The 17716-nt window shown below is 39.6% G+C and overlaps 1 protein-coding gene across 1 annotated transcript in view; it reads right to left on the reverse strand.

The window, feature by feature from the left end:
• Positions 1–1278: 1278 nt before the first annotated feature.
• The window catches only part of ITGA8 (integrin subunit alpha 8), a 119972-nt gene continuing 103534 nt past the window's right edge, over positions 1279–17716 (reverse strand). The window contains exons 28-30 of the mRNA XM_087775784.1: positions 17369–17470; positions 8762–8884; positions 1279–7517 (exon numbers count right to left, since the gene is read on the reverse strand). Coding sequence (XP_087631910.1) covers positions 7431–7517; positions 8762–8884; positions 17369–17470 — 312 coding nt within the window. The 3' untranslated portion in view covers positions 1279–7430. The remainder of the gene's footprint in view (positions 7518–8761; positions 8885–17368; positions 17471–17716) is intronic.

The following is a 17716-nucleotide window of genomic DNA, read 5'->3' on the forward strand; positions in this document are numbered from 1 at the left end:
GTGTCCGGGAAGGTCACCTGCCTGCAGGAAGGAGCGAGGGCACATGGACCGAGACAGAGGGAGAGAGTGCAGGGAGGGAAGAGGGAGGCCAAGCACAGAGACCCTCAGTCCTTCAGCAGCCAAGGAAGCCCCTCTCCAAGCCAGGTCTGGGGCAATGCCATGCACTGGAGCCGATCTGCATCTTTCCAGGCACCGCTCCTGCTTGGCGGTGCTCACACCCCTCGCTGCCACCTCCCCTTCTCCTGCAGACCTGCTTAGGAGGTCCGTTTGAGGGGCTAATTGAGGGGGTGATAGTTAAAAGGTCACCAGCTCTTTCTGAGTGTGCTTAAAAAAAAGACAACTCACATTTTTTCCTGCACTTCATTCCCACTCTCCAGAAAAAGCATTTTTGAGATAATAAAACCAGCTAAACATGATCTACATAAGATCAGTATACACTTGACACAGCATACCAACTGCAGTGATGACGCTGAAGAGTCCACATGATTTGCAAGAAGATTTGCTCTTAAAGACATTGCAGTGAGTCAACGTGTTGGAAACCTAATGGCTTCACACAGATGTTGTTTGCTTAAAATGGCTGGAGGGTCAAGTTCCGGCTTACTTTGTTCTACGAAATTACAGAACAAAGACTTGGCTGGTTGCTTAGTGAAATAATGTGTAATAGATACCACAGGACTGACTTTTTGTGTATATATGGGCATTAGAAAAGTGGGGTGGAAACTAAACACCCCTTCCCCCCAAAATCAAGCAGAATATGTTCTCATCAATCATATGGGAATTACTAAAAAGTTCATGAGAAAGGAGATATCCTCAGCTTTTTAAACAAGAAGCAGCTGGAAAGGAGATGGCATTGATTCTCTGCGATCCAAACCAGTTGTGTGCCAATGCATCAGATAATATTAAACAAGCAGCACCCAACAGAGCAGAGCAAGATGTTCCAGAAATCTTCGAGGCAAAGGGAATAGGTCCGAAGGACTGAGAACTGTTATGGAGTGAGGATTTTCCCCTCTTGTGAGGGTAACCCTTTGTTGCGGAGCACGGAGCATTCACAGTCAGCCACAGCTGCGGATGGAGCAGCCCAGCTGAGGGAAGAACATGGTCCTTCCCCCTCGCTCTGTGTTCCTGCCTCACCTATCTGTTAGCGAGCATCTTGTTACATTAAACACCAATATCACTGTTACTAATGTCTAAGTGCTTCATTAATACCATTATATATTAAATGTAGAATTAAAAAAAATAGTAAAAACTTTAAAAATATCAAGGAACACCTTAATTACAGCCAAACTTAAATAGGATCACTGTCATCTTCACTACATCAATTAACTTTTCAATTCCATTGCTGATTTGGTTGTGCCGCCTCCATCTGTTAGCAAAGAACTACTTCTGTTCAACTACTTAAAGCTGTATATAAGGACTGAAGCTATCTATCTATATATAGAAGCTTCTTAATGTATGTAACACTTGATAAATAAAAAAAAAAAAATGTCCCACTTAAACCCCATTTTACTCCTCAGGTCTCCTGGGTAAGCCAGGCTTAGACAGAAAGTTTCCACACAAGATTTAGTTTTTACTGGTTTGAAAAAAATGTCTTTCTATTACCTTTGGATAGCACAGTCTGTACTACTCCAGCAAAAGATGTTGTACAGCCTCAGCAAATACTGAAACAGTCACTTTGAAACAGCAGTGAAGCCAGAAGCTTTTAGCAGACGCTGGAACAAATTCAAGTTTTATGTCTTTGCCACCTCCTTCCTTCTCTCAAAGTCAGTGAAGTGAATACAGCCCTTCATTTAAGAATGAGAGGGATTCACAGATAACTCAATAGTCCTGTCACAGCTGCAGAGATATTTTTTCCTTTCGTTATCTAATTACTAGGGAAATGGTCTTCCTCAAACTTTGCACGAGCAATGAATCAGTTGGTCATTGTGAAAAAAAAAAATCCCTGTGGTAGATCATTAGTCTCGTTATTTTCTGGGGTCACAACTTCTCATCTGCTGTGGCTGGACCTTATTTCCAATCCATCCATCTTACTAATCAACCTTCTTGTTGTTCCTGATCTACTCTGTGGTAACATCTATGTGTTTAAAGGTTTGATTTCTCCTCTAGAGCCTCCTAGCCCTTCCCTCTAAGTCATTTACAGTTAACGTAGTATCCTGCAGCCTCCTTAAGTGCTTAATATTAAGTCCCTTGTGCCCAGCCACCTTGCCTTTATGCTTGTACCCGTTATGCTTGAAGGGCAGGGCTTCCGTGGTGTCATGTTCTCTTCTAGAAAAGCAAATCTTTCATGATTTTAGGCATTCAGAAAATTCAGTCTTTGTCTTTCTCCACAGGAAAGGTTCTTTCCGGTGTACTGAGTCAAATTGTGAAGCGCTCATCCTACCGCCTAGTTTAATGGTGCCCTTTACCTGTGCCCTGCCTGTTCTCACATACAGGGCGTATAGCAGGGGATGATAGACTGTTGGGACTTTAAAAATAAAATCTGGTTTTCATGTTAGTTGGTATGGGAGTGTTTGTAATAACAAAGCCATAACACCTTTGGAAGTCTCAGCAGACACCCAAGGTATCTCCTGATGCCTCTTCTGTGCCTAAAAATGGAAAAGGTAAGTCCAGATCTAAGCCTGGGTCTCCTGCGAGACTTCACTGCTAGTTTAAATGTATTTTCTTTTTCAGCTTTTACTATGCTGACCTAACCTTTCCTAATGCTATTAAACTATTAAAACCCAACAAAAAAAATCAGTAAGGCTGTTTGAAGAGCCAAGAGCTATCATATATACTTCAAAATGTAAAATTTCTACAAAGGATATGAGATTCATGGAAACTTTTTGCAACTTCAGAGATTATTTTCTGGTGCTGCTGGTCTAATGTGATAAATGGGCAGATTGCTTTTGCTGGGAAAATGTTAACCTTCATGACCAGGAGAGCATCAGAAGACAGATGTTGTTTGTGGTTTTGCCATACACTTGATTGGGTTGCCTTTTATTTGTCTTGCACAGGTATAAAATGTGCCCTCCCCTCCCCAGCTTTGCTGTGAGGATTGCTTGGTATTTGGTCTTTACAGTGATGATAAAAGAGGGCACACCCTGGCCCTCCTTGACAGGAGAAATGGGGAATCTAAGATTAATGTTTATTAATATGATTCTGAATATGAATTTGGGTAAACTGCTGAAAAGTAAGCTAGCCCCTGCAATGCACTGACCATTTCACGTGGCATCCTGAATTCTGCTCTGCTGCTGTTATCCCGAGTATTCCTTTCTGGAAAAGCAATACTGCCTGATGCAGTCCAGTTTTGGAAAGAGCTGCTGAAGTCCGCTTTACAAACTGTTACTGAAACAAAGAACAATACACAACCCAATGAAATGTGGTACACCAGTTAAGTAGAGCAACATGATGAAAACAAATGAAACCATCTGAAAAGCGAGTTGAACAATTACTTCCATTCTTCTTTTCCAAAAATCACTGTGTACAGTAGGGTAGCATCTTGAATAGTTAAGTGCCCCTCCAATACAACATACAGGCAAAACAAGAACAGTCCTTCAATATTAAAAGCATTCCTGCTGGGTCACATCATGGCGCCTGCATAAGCTAAATTCAAGACTTTTTATTGTCAAGAGGCACTACCATTATACTACATTTTAATATGGATCTTTGCCAACAATCATAAATAAAACGCTCACTCATAAACAATTCCTAAAGGCAGTGTGTCAGATGGTATTTCATTAAAAAAAAAAGTTTGCTACAATGTAGCGGAATACATAGGCCATGGCCAGTTGGGACTTTCTTTCCCCTGCCTATCTCTGGGTGTTTTGTCAGTTCCCAGAAAGCTTTTTAGTTAATGTATGCCATGCCTACCAGAAGATCCTTCTTGTTAATGGATTAAAAAATCACAGCTAAAAGGTAGAGAAAATTAGTGCCATTTTCAAGAGATGTCTAATGTGGGAAACCTGTAAAAGCTGTCAGGGCAAAAAAGTTGCAGAAGACAGAAAAAATTGTAAATGAGTTACAGCATGGTGACAAGAAAAAAATTCTTGTTAACACTTGGTGGTTAAATGAAAATGGTATTTGCTAATCCATAAGTGACAACATATTCAAATGTACTGGTGCCTGTTATGTAAATTCTGAGATTTTCATAAAACAGAAGATGTCACTTGACACTTGATACTCTTAAAAAGTCTGCTGCATGGATGAAATAACTTCTCAAACTCAGCAAGAAGCGTGTGAAATGAAAGATGAATGTCTCTGTTTACTAGACTGCTGTGGTGGTCATAGCAATAAACAGTTTTAAGAGACTTTAATTTATAAAGTAACCTCCTGTTTTTTCTGCTATCCGGACTACTCCTGTATTCTCAGCAATTAGCAGCTCACCGCATACCTTTGGAAGTGTAAGGCTGAATTACTTTTACAGAAAGCTGCATTTAGTAACTCATTGCAAGGCTGACATCACTGAAACAAAAGGTCAGTCATGTAAGGATGTGGCAGAGGTTATCGTGCAGCACATTACTAATATACTGGGGGGAAAGATTATGTCAACTGCCTGCTAGTGTCCTCATCCAGGATGCAATTTCCCCAGGGGATAAACACTCTTGGCAAGCGCTGAAACCCAGAAATCTCCTTTGCAAAGCTGTTTGCAATTTGCAGCCAAAGCTATCCACAAACGCTGGGACCCAAGACTACAGTCCTTGACAGCACACGGCTCCAGACATTTCCATGGGGGAAGTTTAATCTACAAAGATGTAGAAATACAAAACAAAAGTTTTGCTCAAAGTAACTGTTTGTCAGATCATGTGCCTCTAATTTGGTTTCCAGTGACATTACACAGCTGCAGCCAATGGATTCCAGCCAGGCCCAGCAGTCACTGAGGTTCTTTTTGGTTTAAATTTAGTATCTGAACATGTTTTGCCCATCATTAAAATGAGAGTAATTGCTCAAAAGTGAACCCTAGATGTTACAACTGCAAAGAACTTATTAGGTCACCTAGTCCCATCCTCAGAGCAATGCAGGATTGAAAACACATTGCAACAAATACTGAACAGAGCTGTGTTTGTTTTTCTATTATTTTCCTATTTTTTTTCCTTTATTGTAATCATTAATCAGTATATTAAAAAGTTTAAAAAACAACCACAAATGCCAGTGTAAACATGCTTTAGGTATATAAGTAATATAAAGTATTGCACATACAAAAGTCCGATGTTCTGTATCTCCTTACGGTGCTAGTTCATCAGAGTTGTGCAGATGATGTGACTGTAATGAGCTAGCTGACCTTATTTCACAAGCTGCTACACACAACAATTCAGTATTTACAAAAGCTAGAAGCTCACTGTCTTTTTCATGGGAGGATGATTTTGCCTGGAATGTATGGGATACAGAGGTGTGCAAATAGAGGACAGGCTTGCTTTGTGGTGGTATTTATCAGCTGATCTCTCTGATCTACAAGGGGTCAGCTCAAACCCATTTCGGGGAAGGCGTCTGGTTTTCTGGGGGACTGGGAAGTGGTCAGGCCCCCCCATCCTCAGAAAATGGAAGTGAAGCACCTCCTTTTTCTGAGGCATGTGCCTAATCCTCTCGTTAAGTCTCATGGGTACACTGCATCTGATACGCTAAAGAGTCCATAAAGGTCTTCTTGCAAATTTGCCTTAGATATGAAGATGGAACACAACCTGCTCAGGTTTCCTGCTTGGATTTCAGAGGTCAGCCTGTGTGCAAGAAATGGTATAACTGTAAAATCTCCTGTCAGATTGACAGAAGTGACAACGTGTCATGGCTAGTCCCGTCCTGAAGTCTTAGGAAGTGGAAGGGCAGGTACCTAAAAGGAGCCAAGCAGCGTCAGAATGGATGAGGCCATTTGCCAATTAAGAAGCTGAGATGGACTGGAAAGGAAAGGAGCTCAGGAGAAGGAAAGTGTGGTGTACGTTTCAGAAAATGAACAATCCCTCCTGAAGTTTACACAATATAGCTAATGTCACTCTCACAGGCAACACTGGAAGACTCAAGCTTTCAGGCACAAATTTGCACAGATCAGAGCTTAGAGCCCCTGCTGAGATAAGGACTATTTGCTGATAGAGGAGAAAGAATGAAGCCTCTCTTCTTCAGAATCCTCAATCCAGAAAAAAATAAACCCCTAAATGTATATTTTTACTCTTTACCTCAAAATATCTTTCCTTCTTTTTGTTCATGCTTGGCTGGCTGGCATCCTATTTTCACAAATACAAATCCTGCCCACCCTCCCTGCAAGATTTTGCTTAAGAAATAATTATATTCAGCTCTAAACTTTCCTGAAATCAACAATTTAAATATGCTGCCATCTTGTAGTCTGTAAAATAAAAAAAAAAAGGCAAAGATTTCTTTAGATGAACAAAGTGTTAGGATCTACGACACAAATTAAACAGAAGATACAATGGCAGTAGCCATTCCATTTTCAGAGGCCATTTCAACAAAGTAACAGGGTAAGGGCAAAGAAAATTTATCCTAGCCCAAAAACCCCAAGCTTTCTCAATATCACCAGTGTGGCTGTGATAATTTAAATCAGTGTTTCACAAATGACTGTATCCTCTGTCAGCTGTACAGGTGTCAGCCATCAGCAACGCAATGAGAGGGTAACTCATCCCCTGCTCTATACTGTGCATGGATTTCGTTATCTGCGTGTGACACTGCCAGCTGTGGGTTGAAAGAGATACAACATGTACCTGTTTAGCATATGTTTTATCTTGTAAAATATTGCATAAATCATCTGCTTTGCAAAACACCTTGTAGCCAAGAAAGATGTGTTCTCTGTGTACAACGGGTTTACTTTCCTATTTACATGCAAGATAAGTACATGATTTCTATTTTTTTACTTTCTTCTCTCAGAAATCTAAGTTGATGATTATATCAGATACTTATCCTGAAGAGGTGGAAAAATAAATAATTGTGCCCCATCTATAAAGTTCTTTACAGACTACCTTTGTTTTTCAGAAGTACTTTCTCAGTACTGATATATTGCTTGTCTCCCTGAGCCATAATTTCATAAAAGTTCTTATTCTTAGGGAGGTTTCAGAGGTGTACTGCATGATACAGTAGCATTCGGAAGTTTTGTCCTGGTCCACCTTCTAGACAATACAGCAATCCAGGCATTCTCTCCTTGAGAGATTTGGGCTTGTTCTGGAAGCATCTCAGTATACCACATGTGCTCAAAAGTATCTGCTGAAACGTAGACTGACTGGAATATGGGATAAACATTCTGTTCAGTGGTGAGTATGTTTGTAAGGCAGTGATAAAGCTGCTTGCTTTGGCAAGGATGGCCATCATGTGGCATGTTCTCAGAACGTTGCATAGATCAGATTACGACACCATATCACTTGCAGGTACAAAGGAAGACTGGTGGAAGGAATCCTTCATTTAATCCTCATCATGTTTCTAGTCTCAGGCAGGATTCTGACTTGAACTGTCACTCTCTTCCTCTATGCATCAGTAGTCTTGTTATTTGTCAGTTGTTCCCTGTCAGCCATGTCATCTTGAGGAGGTCTAGCTCTGTCAAAGAAGCCACACTGCAGAAAACAATCAACAGAAACAAAGGCATCATGGTAAGACAACCACAGAAGAGTCAGCTGCAGTTTGATTCTTCACTCAGTCAACTTGAAAGGTCGGGTACAATCTATGGCAGGCTAATAGACTGCGAAGCTTTTTTGTTTCTATTCAAATTGTTCCCTATGAAAAATTAAAGTTTTAGGTGCAAAGCATTGAGTTCCAAAGTATAGCTTTAAAAATTCAAATGAATGTAAAGTTGGTCTGAATGCTGATACTGTCTGACTCTAATGAGAAAACTGCTAATTTCAGTTCAGCAAGACATTCAGAAAAGATACTTAAATTGACAGATAGTAATGATAACAGAGGTGGGAAATGTGTTGGGAAATGTGCACAGGACAGTGTTCTGGCCTAGACTAAAGATCACTAAAGATGAGATGCCTCTCACCTAACTTTAACTGCCTAAACATTACCCTTTTGGTCAAAAGGTTAGAAGTTATGTATGCTTCACAAGAGGTCAAAGGAGAGTACCGCCGAAAGGTAATTCCTCTCATCCTCCCATGTTTTAGACATAGCTTTTTGCTGTTAACTGACTAGGCGAATCTGTAAAGTTAGCATAGGCTGGACACCTAACCCATAACCCATAACCTTTAAGCAGCTAAAGGCAGATGAGCCATATCCTAACTTAAGAAATTATTTTAATTTTTTTTTTTTAATGGGAACTGAGAGGATGGCCAAAAGCTACATTGGCTCCCTGTAATATAGCAGTTTCCAGTAACTTGTGAAGGGAGTGTAACAACCAACACAGAACTGGAAAACTTTAAAACCAGAAGATATCACACACTAATATAAAAGGAAATCTTCTAAAAATTAATTCTCAAAGCTGGGAGTGTTGTCACATGCTGACAAAAACTGGAAATTCCTGAAGTATTCAGAGAAAACAAAGTTAGAATCACTTCTTTTTGAACCTAAACATCCTGAACAAGAGGATCATAGGTCTTGGGAAACAGAGCCAAACTCTGTACGCCCATTTATAACCAGACTTCAATAATAACGGAGGACTTTGAAAACAAGTTCCCTGCATAAAGGTCAGTGACACTAGCATGTCAGAAATGCCAAAACAAAAAAGACACATGTGTATTGTTGCTTTTGCTCCAAACTGTTAAAGAGCACAAAATTCCAGCCTCTCTTTTTCTTATCTGTTAGTATCTTCCAGTATCTTCCAGGCTTTTTTTAAGGCAACACTAACAGTAATAATGCAACATACCTTCCATAAAGCTAGGGTCAACATAGCGAGTACCAGTAGTCCAAGAAGTATTGCTAGTATTATAACCCATAAAGGGATTACAAAGGAGACATTTGGAGTGGACCAAATGACAGATGTTCTGATCTGAAATGAAAAGAATACATTCAATGAACAAAAGTTAAACAAGTAAAGCAAATCTGAAAGTAGAGTAGAGAGGTTATAAACATTCACTTCAATAGCATTTTGCAGATTAGAAATACACATTGCTTGGAATTCTCCCACGTTGGCTTCATTTACTGCAAGTTCCTTTCCACTTGTTCATGATAATTACTAGAAATGGGATTTGCACATATACAAACGTCTTGTATCAGACATACAAATCATTTTCACTTAATACACAGTAGCAAAAAATACCCTTCTGTGCAGATGCTTCAAAAAGATTCAAGGAGCCAAGTTCTACTCACATGTATGCTGGTACAGCCTAGGCCAGTATAACTGACTTACGCTGAATTACTCTGAAACAATGGTTGACTTCAGCCCAAACTCTTAATTCAAACCACGATAGATACCAGCTACATTATTGTTATTTTAATTTCTGCTGACACACCAGTATACATTTTTTCCTATGACTTGTGTTTCAGCTAAGGAGTCCAAAAATGAAACTCCAGCAGAGTGCATTGTCCTTGTGATAAAGCCTATCGCACGGTATGATGTCACGCTCCTTAAAAGAAGCCAAGCATACGGACTATTACCTAAATGGGAAATAAGCATGAAATGCACTCTCCCATTGTCTGAGGCTCTAGAAAGCAGCAGGTGTGTATAACACGAGTTATCAAAGGTTTTAATGGACTTGGCCAACTTCTCTCCTTAGATCTTCATCTTGACAAGGAGTAATAATAACCCTTCTGTATTTCTCCTTCTGGGGCCATCCACATAAGTAACCTCCTCCTCACTCTCCCTTCCATACCTTGTACCAAATTTATTCTACGCTCTCAGACTCCGCTTGGAAGGCTCTTCGTCCATCTCATTGAATATTTGCTCTCTCCCTGCCGCTCCCAAGTGGGATGGAATGAGTTTGAGCTTTCCTTAGCTCCTCAGCCACAATTATGTCCCTTCAGTTTTAGTTTATTTTGTCAAACTTTCCTCTTTATTGTTAGCCCAGGAAGTTACTTCTCTCTGGGGTTTTCTTTTGGACCTCTCTCATTTACGCTTAGTCTCCCTTAAACAGGGTAAGTATGTCACAGATGGAAGCTATTTTCTTCATGACAAGATGAAATCGGTTTGCAAAGCAAACTGATTACACAAACTCTCAAATGATCTTCCTCTTCAGTGCTCGAGGTACAGCTAGGAAATCTACACTTCTTAATAAGTTTCTTGGCTATTGCCCAGTCCCTGATCTGCATTCATTGCAAATTCTCTTTCTACTTGTTTTTTTGCTATTAACTCACTGGTTGATGCACCTGATACTTAGCACAACCCTAATTTGTTCATTCACTGAACAGCATCCTAAGTTTGAAGACTGGACACAACTCTGTAGTCCAGTTCAAAATTAATTCCATTTCTGTGTCTCTTACTTTTCTCCTTGAAGATGGCAAATTTCAGCCTTTCTGCAACATCTAGCCCTTTACTCTCTCACTCTTTCTCATGATTAGAGTACTTCCTAGACTTTTCATTCTGCAAGCACTAGCAGATCTGTCTCCCAGCTACTGTCATGCTTAATTGGAAGACGCTTTGGAATAGTCCTTTCCACTTACTTCATCTGTGCAGCCAACTGTCTCCTACTCTGACGCAGTGCTTAGAAAGATGGCAGTCTGGTGAGGTCTACTGATGCATATGTTTTTTATAGTATCCTTCACTGTTATGGGACACAGATCATAGTTGAAATTAGGGACAAACTTTCTATGTGGGATACCACTTGCCTTCTACCAAAGCTTACACTGATGGTTACAGAGAAAATTCTGAGACACTGCCCAGTCCTTCTGGCGTTAGCATTTTAACATTGACCTGTACCCTGAAGATTAAGTGCTTGCAGTGCTGGCCGTACCATCATTGATCTAACAAACACATTCAGGTAATATACTTCTCTAGTGCAGCTGTAAGTAGTTATTACTCTAAAAGACTTCAAAAAGATAGCACATACAAAGAATAAATTTGTTAGCCAATTAAAGCAAGAAAAAATTATTTCAAGGAAAACAGAATTAGTAAAAAACCCCATGAAATCCCACCCCCGGGTCCCAACAGATATCTTCCTGGTGTGATCAACTATGCCACTGCAGGGATATCATTCCCTTCCCCAGCCTCCTCTTCGGGTTGCTCCTTAACCACTGCAGAACTTCATAGGCTCTCTGTATCATTAGATTCAGCAAGAGCAGTAATCATTTAGTAAGGACAAAATGTTTTTGAATGGCTCTCCTTGTGTCTTAGAGTGGTACCGTATCTGGAATTACAATGCAAGGGCAGAGAAAATGAGATAAAGGTCATCTGAACTGTCTGCAGAGATTCCTCCCAGAGAAAAGCCAGTTAAGGAAAAAGATGAATTCAAGTAAAAGGCTTATCTGGCCAGGGAAATCAGAAGGGATGCAGACATGATGGGCTGCACAAAGCCTGTAGCAAAGCAATGAGCTTAGCTGCCCAAGAAAGAAAGCATCTCCCTTCTACTGCTTGAAAATCTTCATGAATGCTGCCCTGAGGCAAGCCTTGAAGACTTCATTACATATAGCACAAGAGTTGGGAAGTGCTAATGAAAATTCAATGGGCCCCAAGATGGCAAAAACTAAGACTGATTAAACAAAAACGCAACTCATCCACACTGTGCACTGCCTCTGCTGGCAAAGGCTGTGGTACCACAAGCAAGAAGTTATCATTTTCTTAATTATTATTTGAAAACAATCTGAAACTATCAACATACAGTGGATATACCTCACTTACGTAAGGCTTGAGCTTCGCTACCGTTTCTGTTCTAACACTGTCTCTTGTCTGACTATGTTGCTCTGGAGCTGGAGCAGTAAAGCGGTAGACCACTTACCACAATCAGCTTAACAAATATTTGTAAACAACAGGAAAACGCAAATCCAAGCAGGACTTTCTGTCCTCTCAAGTTTGACAAAATGACTGATTACATTTTACAGTAAGATCAAACCCAAGGGAAGACCCATTTGCTTGCCAAATTTGATTTAGCCATTTCTGGTATTGATAGCTTGAGCCAAATTCCTAGGTGGCATAACGTGACTGAGAGAAATGCAACGGGAAATGGAGTCAGCATCACTGGTCTGGGCCCGACTGTACAACATCAGCGATCCCCAACAAAAAGACTCTGGCAAGCGGCTGGCCAGCTATGGATGGGTCGGTAGAGGGACAGCCTACTGAAATCGTACATCCTGAATATGGAAATTATCAGAGTGGGCAGGTACTTCCGTAGGAAGGATTTTTTGATTACAGATTTCTTCAGGTAGTATTTGACTGAACCACAGCTGTCTCCTTGGGCACCAAGTCCACTTTCATCCAACCTAAGGCAACAATTTCAGCAGCACAGGTGCTCTCAGACAGGGGTGAGCTAAGCTGCTGCCCGGTGTTCCCTAGGATCTGAACAGCCCACAGGGCTGCCTGCTGATTGCACAGGAGCACAGCAACTAGACTCTTAACTAATGTGCTTCAGTTCATTGTTCAAAATTAGGTGGGGTCAATCCAGACCTCAAAGCATGTTTGAGATCCTGTTGAAATCAGTGGAAACAGTAGATTTCATTAGGGACAGTGCATTTCATTAGGCTTTGGATAAAGCTGATAGTAGTATATGCAACTACAAGTACCCATGTAGCTATTCCATGTCTTCTTTTATGCACCGCTTCCTAGACGTTTGCTGCATTTGCATGTTGTGTTTTCTTTCCTCTTAGGCTTTGAAAACAATAAGGCAACCTAGCTCTTCTTGTGATACTATAGAGCACCTATCAGCATGGATCCAGATAAGGACATCTGGGTCTTCCTGAGGACACGCTGTAACCAGTTATGAGTGGCGTAGCAGTGCTCAGCCTTGCTTGTACTGCACGGGTTCATAGTCCTCTCTCCCTTCCTCCTTCTGCCGTTCTGCCTTTACAGACAGTAGAGTGCAATTTACAGTGTGATTTCAGTAGCTCAGTTGGAGCCTGACAAACATTGAAATATAAACAAGAAACTGTAACCTTCCAGAAGTGCAGAGCATTATGTTTATAATCCTTAGATTATCAGCAATGAGTAAAACAGCAGAAATTATATCTATCCTGTATCAAGCAGAATGCTGCTGCAAAACTGCCACGTGTCTCTTCTCTTGTAGCAGGAGTGAGGCCAATGGCTAATGAAATATTTGCCTGCTAAAATCTTAAAACCATCTTGTTGCATCCACGCCCTTTTCCCATGAATCCTTCTTTGTCTTAGGTTTTTGAAAGCAAAGGAAGGGTTGCACTAAGTGCTTGAGATTTATTTCCTGAGCAGAGGATTAAGCGCAGTCGTCAGTCTCACTCCTGCGGGCATGCACTACCAGTAGAATATAATGCCCCTGGGCTGCTTCCTTTTATACTCTATACAAAGACTTGCAGGGCTACTAGTGCAATTCCTGGTGAATAGTTTGACACTGCAAGTCCTGAACACCCACAGAGTTCAGGCAGAAGCTGGAGGGGAAGAAAGAAACAAAGCATCCCTTCAATTTTGCCAGCCTCATTTCACCGTTTTCACAGAAGACCCGTGCTGTCCACAACAGTTTTACATATGATTTTGATTTAAGAAAGTTTGCATTATTCAGCTTGGATTTCTGTTCTTCTCCATGTGGTAAGTTTAGTACTGCAGGATCAGAGCCAGGGAACATTTTGGGAGGGATTTCTCTGTTTTCATCTAAGGTGGCCAATATGAAGAAGTGAAATTTTTACACAAGTGTTGCATGTTTGTACTGTACTTCAGACGCATGTTGGCTTTCCTCTCCATTCAGGGCTAGAAGACTTTCTCATACAGGACACCAAAAACAGTGGTTGCTTTTCTGTCAGGCTGATGAAAAGCACACCTCACAGACTTGAGAGGAGCCATCTGACTTTTGGCCTTTCACACTGCTGAACGTCTCACACCTTTTGTATGCAAAGAGGTGACAAGGAACGCCATCTGGCTCAAGCACCAAGATGAGGGTGAAGCCAACTCGAGAGTTACAGACAGAGCCTTTGTCTGCTATTGGAAATAAAAGCCAAGCTCGTCTTAGCACAGACGCTGTCTGATAGTCTTAACTTCAGAATCGCTGTTGTGGTTCCACGAAAGTCACTTGTTGCTCATGAAAGTAATTCTATAGGGGGGATTTTATTTTCCTTTTTTTTAATGTGCCACAGTTAAGCACAATGTAAGTAAAGAAAAGATATATTAGTTTTCTTGCCACTGATTTTTGTACAGTTCGTATTTTGCTCCTGATTTTGGTGCTACTCAGTGTAGCTTCAAAATTATCTTTGATTCCACTGGAAGGCAGCTCAATGCAGAGAGAAGCACGTGTGGTGAGCTGCCGGTTCTTCAGCAGGCCTTTGTGGGTAGATGGGAATTAGGTTGTACTGGTGCAAATATCCAGCATCAATGGTCAGAATGCAGTGCCTGCTAGTGAGATTCTCACAAAGCTAATTTTCCCTCTTGTCCTTTAAAAGACACTGAACAAAATAAAACAAAACTTCTCTGTTGTTTAATCTGCTACTTTAAGAAACAGTAGCTAAATTAATTATTATTCTAATGCTACTCCTTTTACTGCCCATGGTGACCTTTGCCTAATCTTTACTCATTTTGTTTACAGAGACTGAGAAACAGGAACTCTTTTAGTACTCCTACATGTTCCCATCCAACCTTTGAAGCATGATGTTCTTGTATGTTTTGAAAAAATGCTCAAAATAGAAAGTAAAAGCTCCCTTGAGTTTGCAGTCATAATTAATATTGACATTTGTGTTTACACTTTACAAATGCTTGTGCAAATATATTTCATAAGGAATATAAGCACGTTTAAAGTGAAAGTACTCATCACTGTGTAATAGCTAAAAAAGAGTTAAAAGCCTTAGTCGGAAATCAGTTTTACTCACTGTAGGATACTGGTCAAACAGTTTACACTAAAGGCATTCCCTCTGAAGATCCCATCAAGCATTTAAGAAAAGCAACCATATTTTATTAAACTTCAAAACTGGCTCTAGAATCATAAATTAAAATGGAACAAGTTACTGCTTATTCTAACTCTATACTTTTTTATAATAAAAAGTATTATTTCACCATGCACATGAAATTCATCAAGTAGGATAGTATTATTTACCATAATAATGCCTCTAAGAAAAAAAGACAATTTTCTCTTGAATGATACAGCCGTTAGCAAGGAAATCCAACCAGTTGTACAACATATAGTTGTAATTCCAAGCCTATTAGCATCAATAGAAATAAATTTATTGATTTCAGTGGGTTTTGCTTTAAGCTCCACTAAGTTCCAAGCTAATTTCCTGTTTGATGCCATTTTCACTCTAATGTTTTACTATAAAAGATTTAAATTTTCTTACATTTACATAACCTTTCACACATCTATGTATAATGACCCTCTGTTCAAGATATAGACATATTCCATGATGATGGAAATAAAGACCTCAGTGCTGCAAATATGTAAGCACATACATACATGACCATGTAGGTTACCAATGTGTACAGGATTATTTATACCATTGAAATTAAATGCAAAACTGGAACCCAGTGCTGTATGAGTTAAATCAAGGACATATGCTCTGGTCTTTTAGAATATATTCTCTTCACTATATAAACTAAGGTGTAGTTGTAAGGTGTTAGATGATTATTAAATATATACTTTTGACAATTAATTTTAAAATGTTAAAATCTTTATTCCACTTCCACCCTTGCCTTGTCTGAAAGAAAACCATAAACTTCCAAATAAAACTTTGGAAACTTTTAAAACACAACCAGCGATCTTTTTCAGAAGGAGCAAAAATATTAAGCATTGCCCAACTTCAAGCAAATATTTCTTCTTGCAAGTGGAACATCAAAAGAACTTGTGCATATAACACATCAAGCTGTAGAGCTGGCAAGCATCCGCTGCCATGTCCAGATATGAAACGACATAAAAGCGCTATCATTTTTCAACATTTTACAGTTGCCATTACAGGCATTTTGCTGTAAATCATCTGCAGCAAATAACAAGCATTATACTGGCTGGAGTAAGAGAATAAAACGCTTATCTGATCATTTGGTAGATCATCTGACACTTGTTGAGAACAGCAGACTATCACCTGGGGTAAAGCACTTCAGTCCAGATGAAGGCACCACTATCAACAGAGTTCTGCACAACATGTGTTTCTGGTATGGAACACATGCTGCAAGAAAATAAAAAGAGCCTGAGTATATCTGTCAGCTTGGAGCCTTTGAACCTTTCTGGATGAATATTGCATTAAGCATCAAATCTCTCTGGTGAAATCATGGTTCTCCTGATGTTAGAGGTTGGAGTCACTGAGCATGTAGGACCAAGATTTCACCTTGTGTCTTCCCAGAGCAAGTATCAATCAACCACTCAATCTATGCTTATTCAAAACAAAACTTTATAACCCGTATCCTCTAAAATATATTCAGTGTAAGCTGTAAAGTGTTTTATTATGTTGGTTTTTCCATATAAGAAAATATTCTCTTCCCTAGTACTACACCTCAACAGACTGATATGGTGTATTTGCACCAGGATTTAAATGGGAAAGGTTTCTACTGAGCCTACCTTTTAAAAGAAGGACTTTAAATGATAACTCTTTATAAAGATGAGAACAATAAGCCTTCAAATTTCAGATTAGTCTTATACAAGAATCAAATTTTGCACTCATATTTTACTTATTTCCATCAGTAATGACAAAATAGAATGAATTTTAACCATAGTATCAGACACCATAAGAAGCAAATTCCTTCTCCCCAAACTCAATGCTTTGGCACCAGCAAACAAATCAAATTTACACCTTTAAGATTAATTTTTCATATAATAATCCAGGGCCATACAAATCTCATTCTGCAAATAAGACAAGTACTTCAGTAACTATCTATCACATCTGTAGGGATTACCAGGTAATTTCATATCTTGCATCTGATGTGCTGTGAGGTAGAAACCCTAGAGAGGCATGCAGACCTTTCTGAAAATCACGGTAGCAAAGAAGCTTAATTCAGATAAGAGAGAAGTTGCCATAGATAATCCATAAGCTTGTATGAGAGAACTACTGACTGAGAGAAGAGCGAGATCTCTACACCTGACAGAAACAAAATTTTGGATTTTACACAAAAATTTCCTCCAGATTTTTTTTTACCCCAAACAAGGTAATTAAAAACTTGCTTTCACAGTTTTGTTGTTTTCTTCTGGGTGAAACATCCATCCCGATTGCAATAAAGCAGTCTGCACATTAATACAGCAAGAAATTATTTAACAATGGAATTAGTATCATATATCAGCAACTTCCACAGAAAGCAATAAAGGTATTTTCTTTAGGTATTATTTCAGGAATTTACACTAGAAACACAGAAAAGACTGATCTCAATATTTTAATCTATATAAACTTTCACAGCTGTGATCAGAATGACCAAATACATGTGCTTCTCACAAAGATATAATTTTCAGTTACTTACTGCTATGCTTCCCTCGGGGAGCTTTGCTGGTTGCACTTTATATGGCATGCTCTTAACTTTGAAGGACACATTGGAAGAAAGAGTATAGAGATCATTCTTTCTCTGAAATTACATTAGAAAAGAAATTATTCAAAACTATGTTTATACTTAAAAGCATTATGAGAAATAAGCAGAGAAAAAATACAGAGCACTGGTAAAGGGCACAGCAACCCTAGGACCTGTACGTATCCACGAGACAAACACATAATACAGCGTGAAGCTGAATACAAAGACCGCGTGTTCAAACGGGGAAGAAGGGTTAGATATGCAGAAAGACACATACAGTTGTTTCTCATATTTCTCTCTGAA

Source organism: Nipponia nippon, unplaced genomic scaffold (genome assembly GCF_047370975.1).
Source record: "Nipponia nippon isolate SJK-2023a ecotype South Korea unplaced genomic scaffold, ASM4737097v1 scaffold_1, whole genome shotgun sequence".
In the NCBI taxonomy this organism is placed as follows: domain Eukaryota; kingdom Metazoa; phylum Chordata; class Aves; order Pelecaniformes; family Threskiornithidae; genus Nipponia; species Nipponia nippon.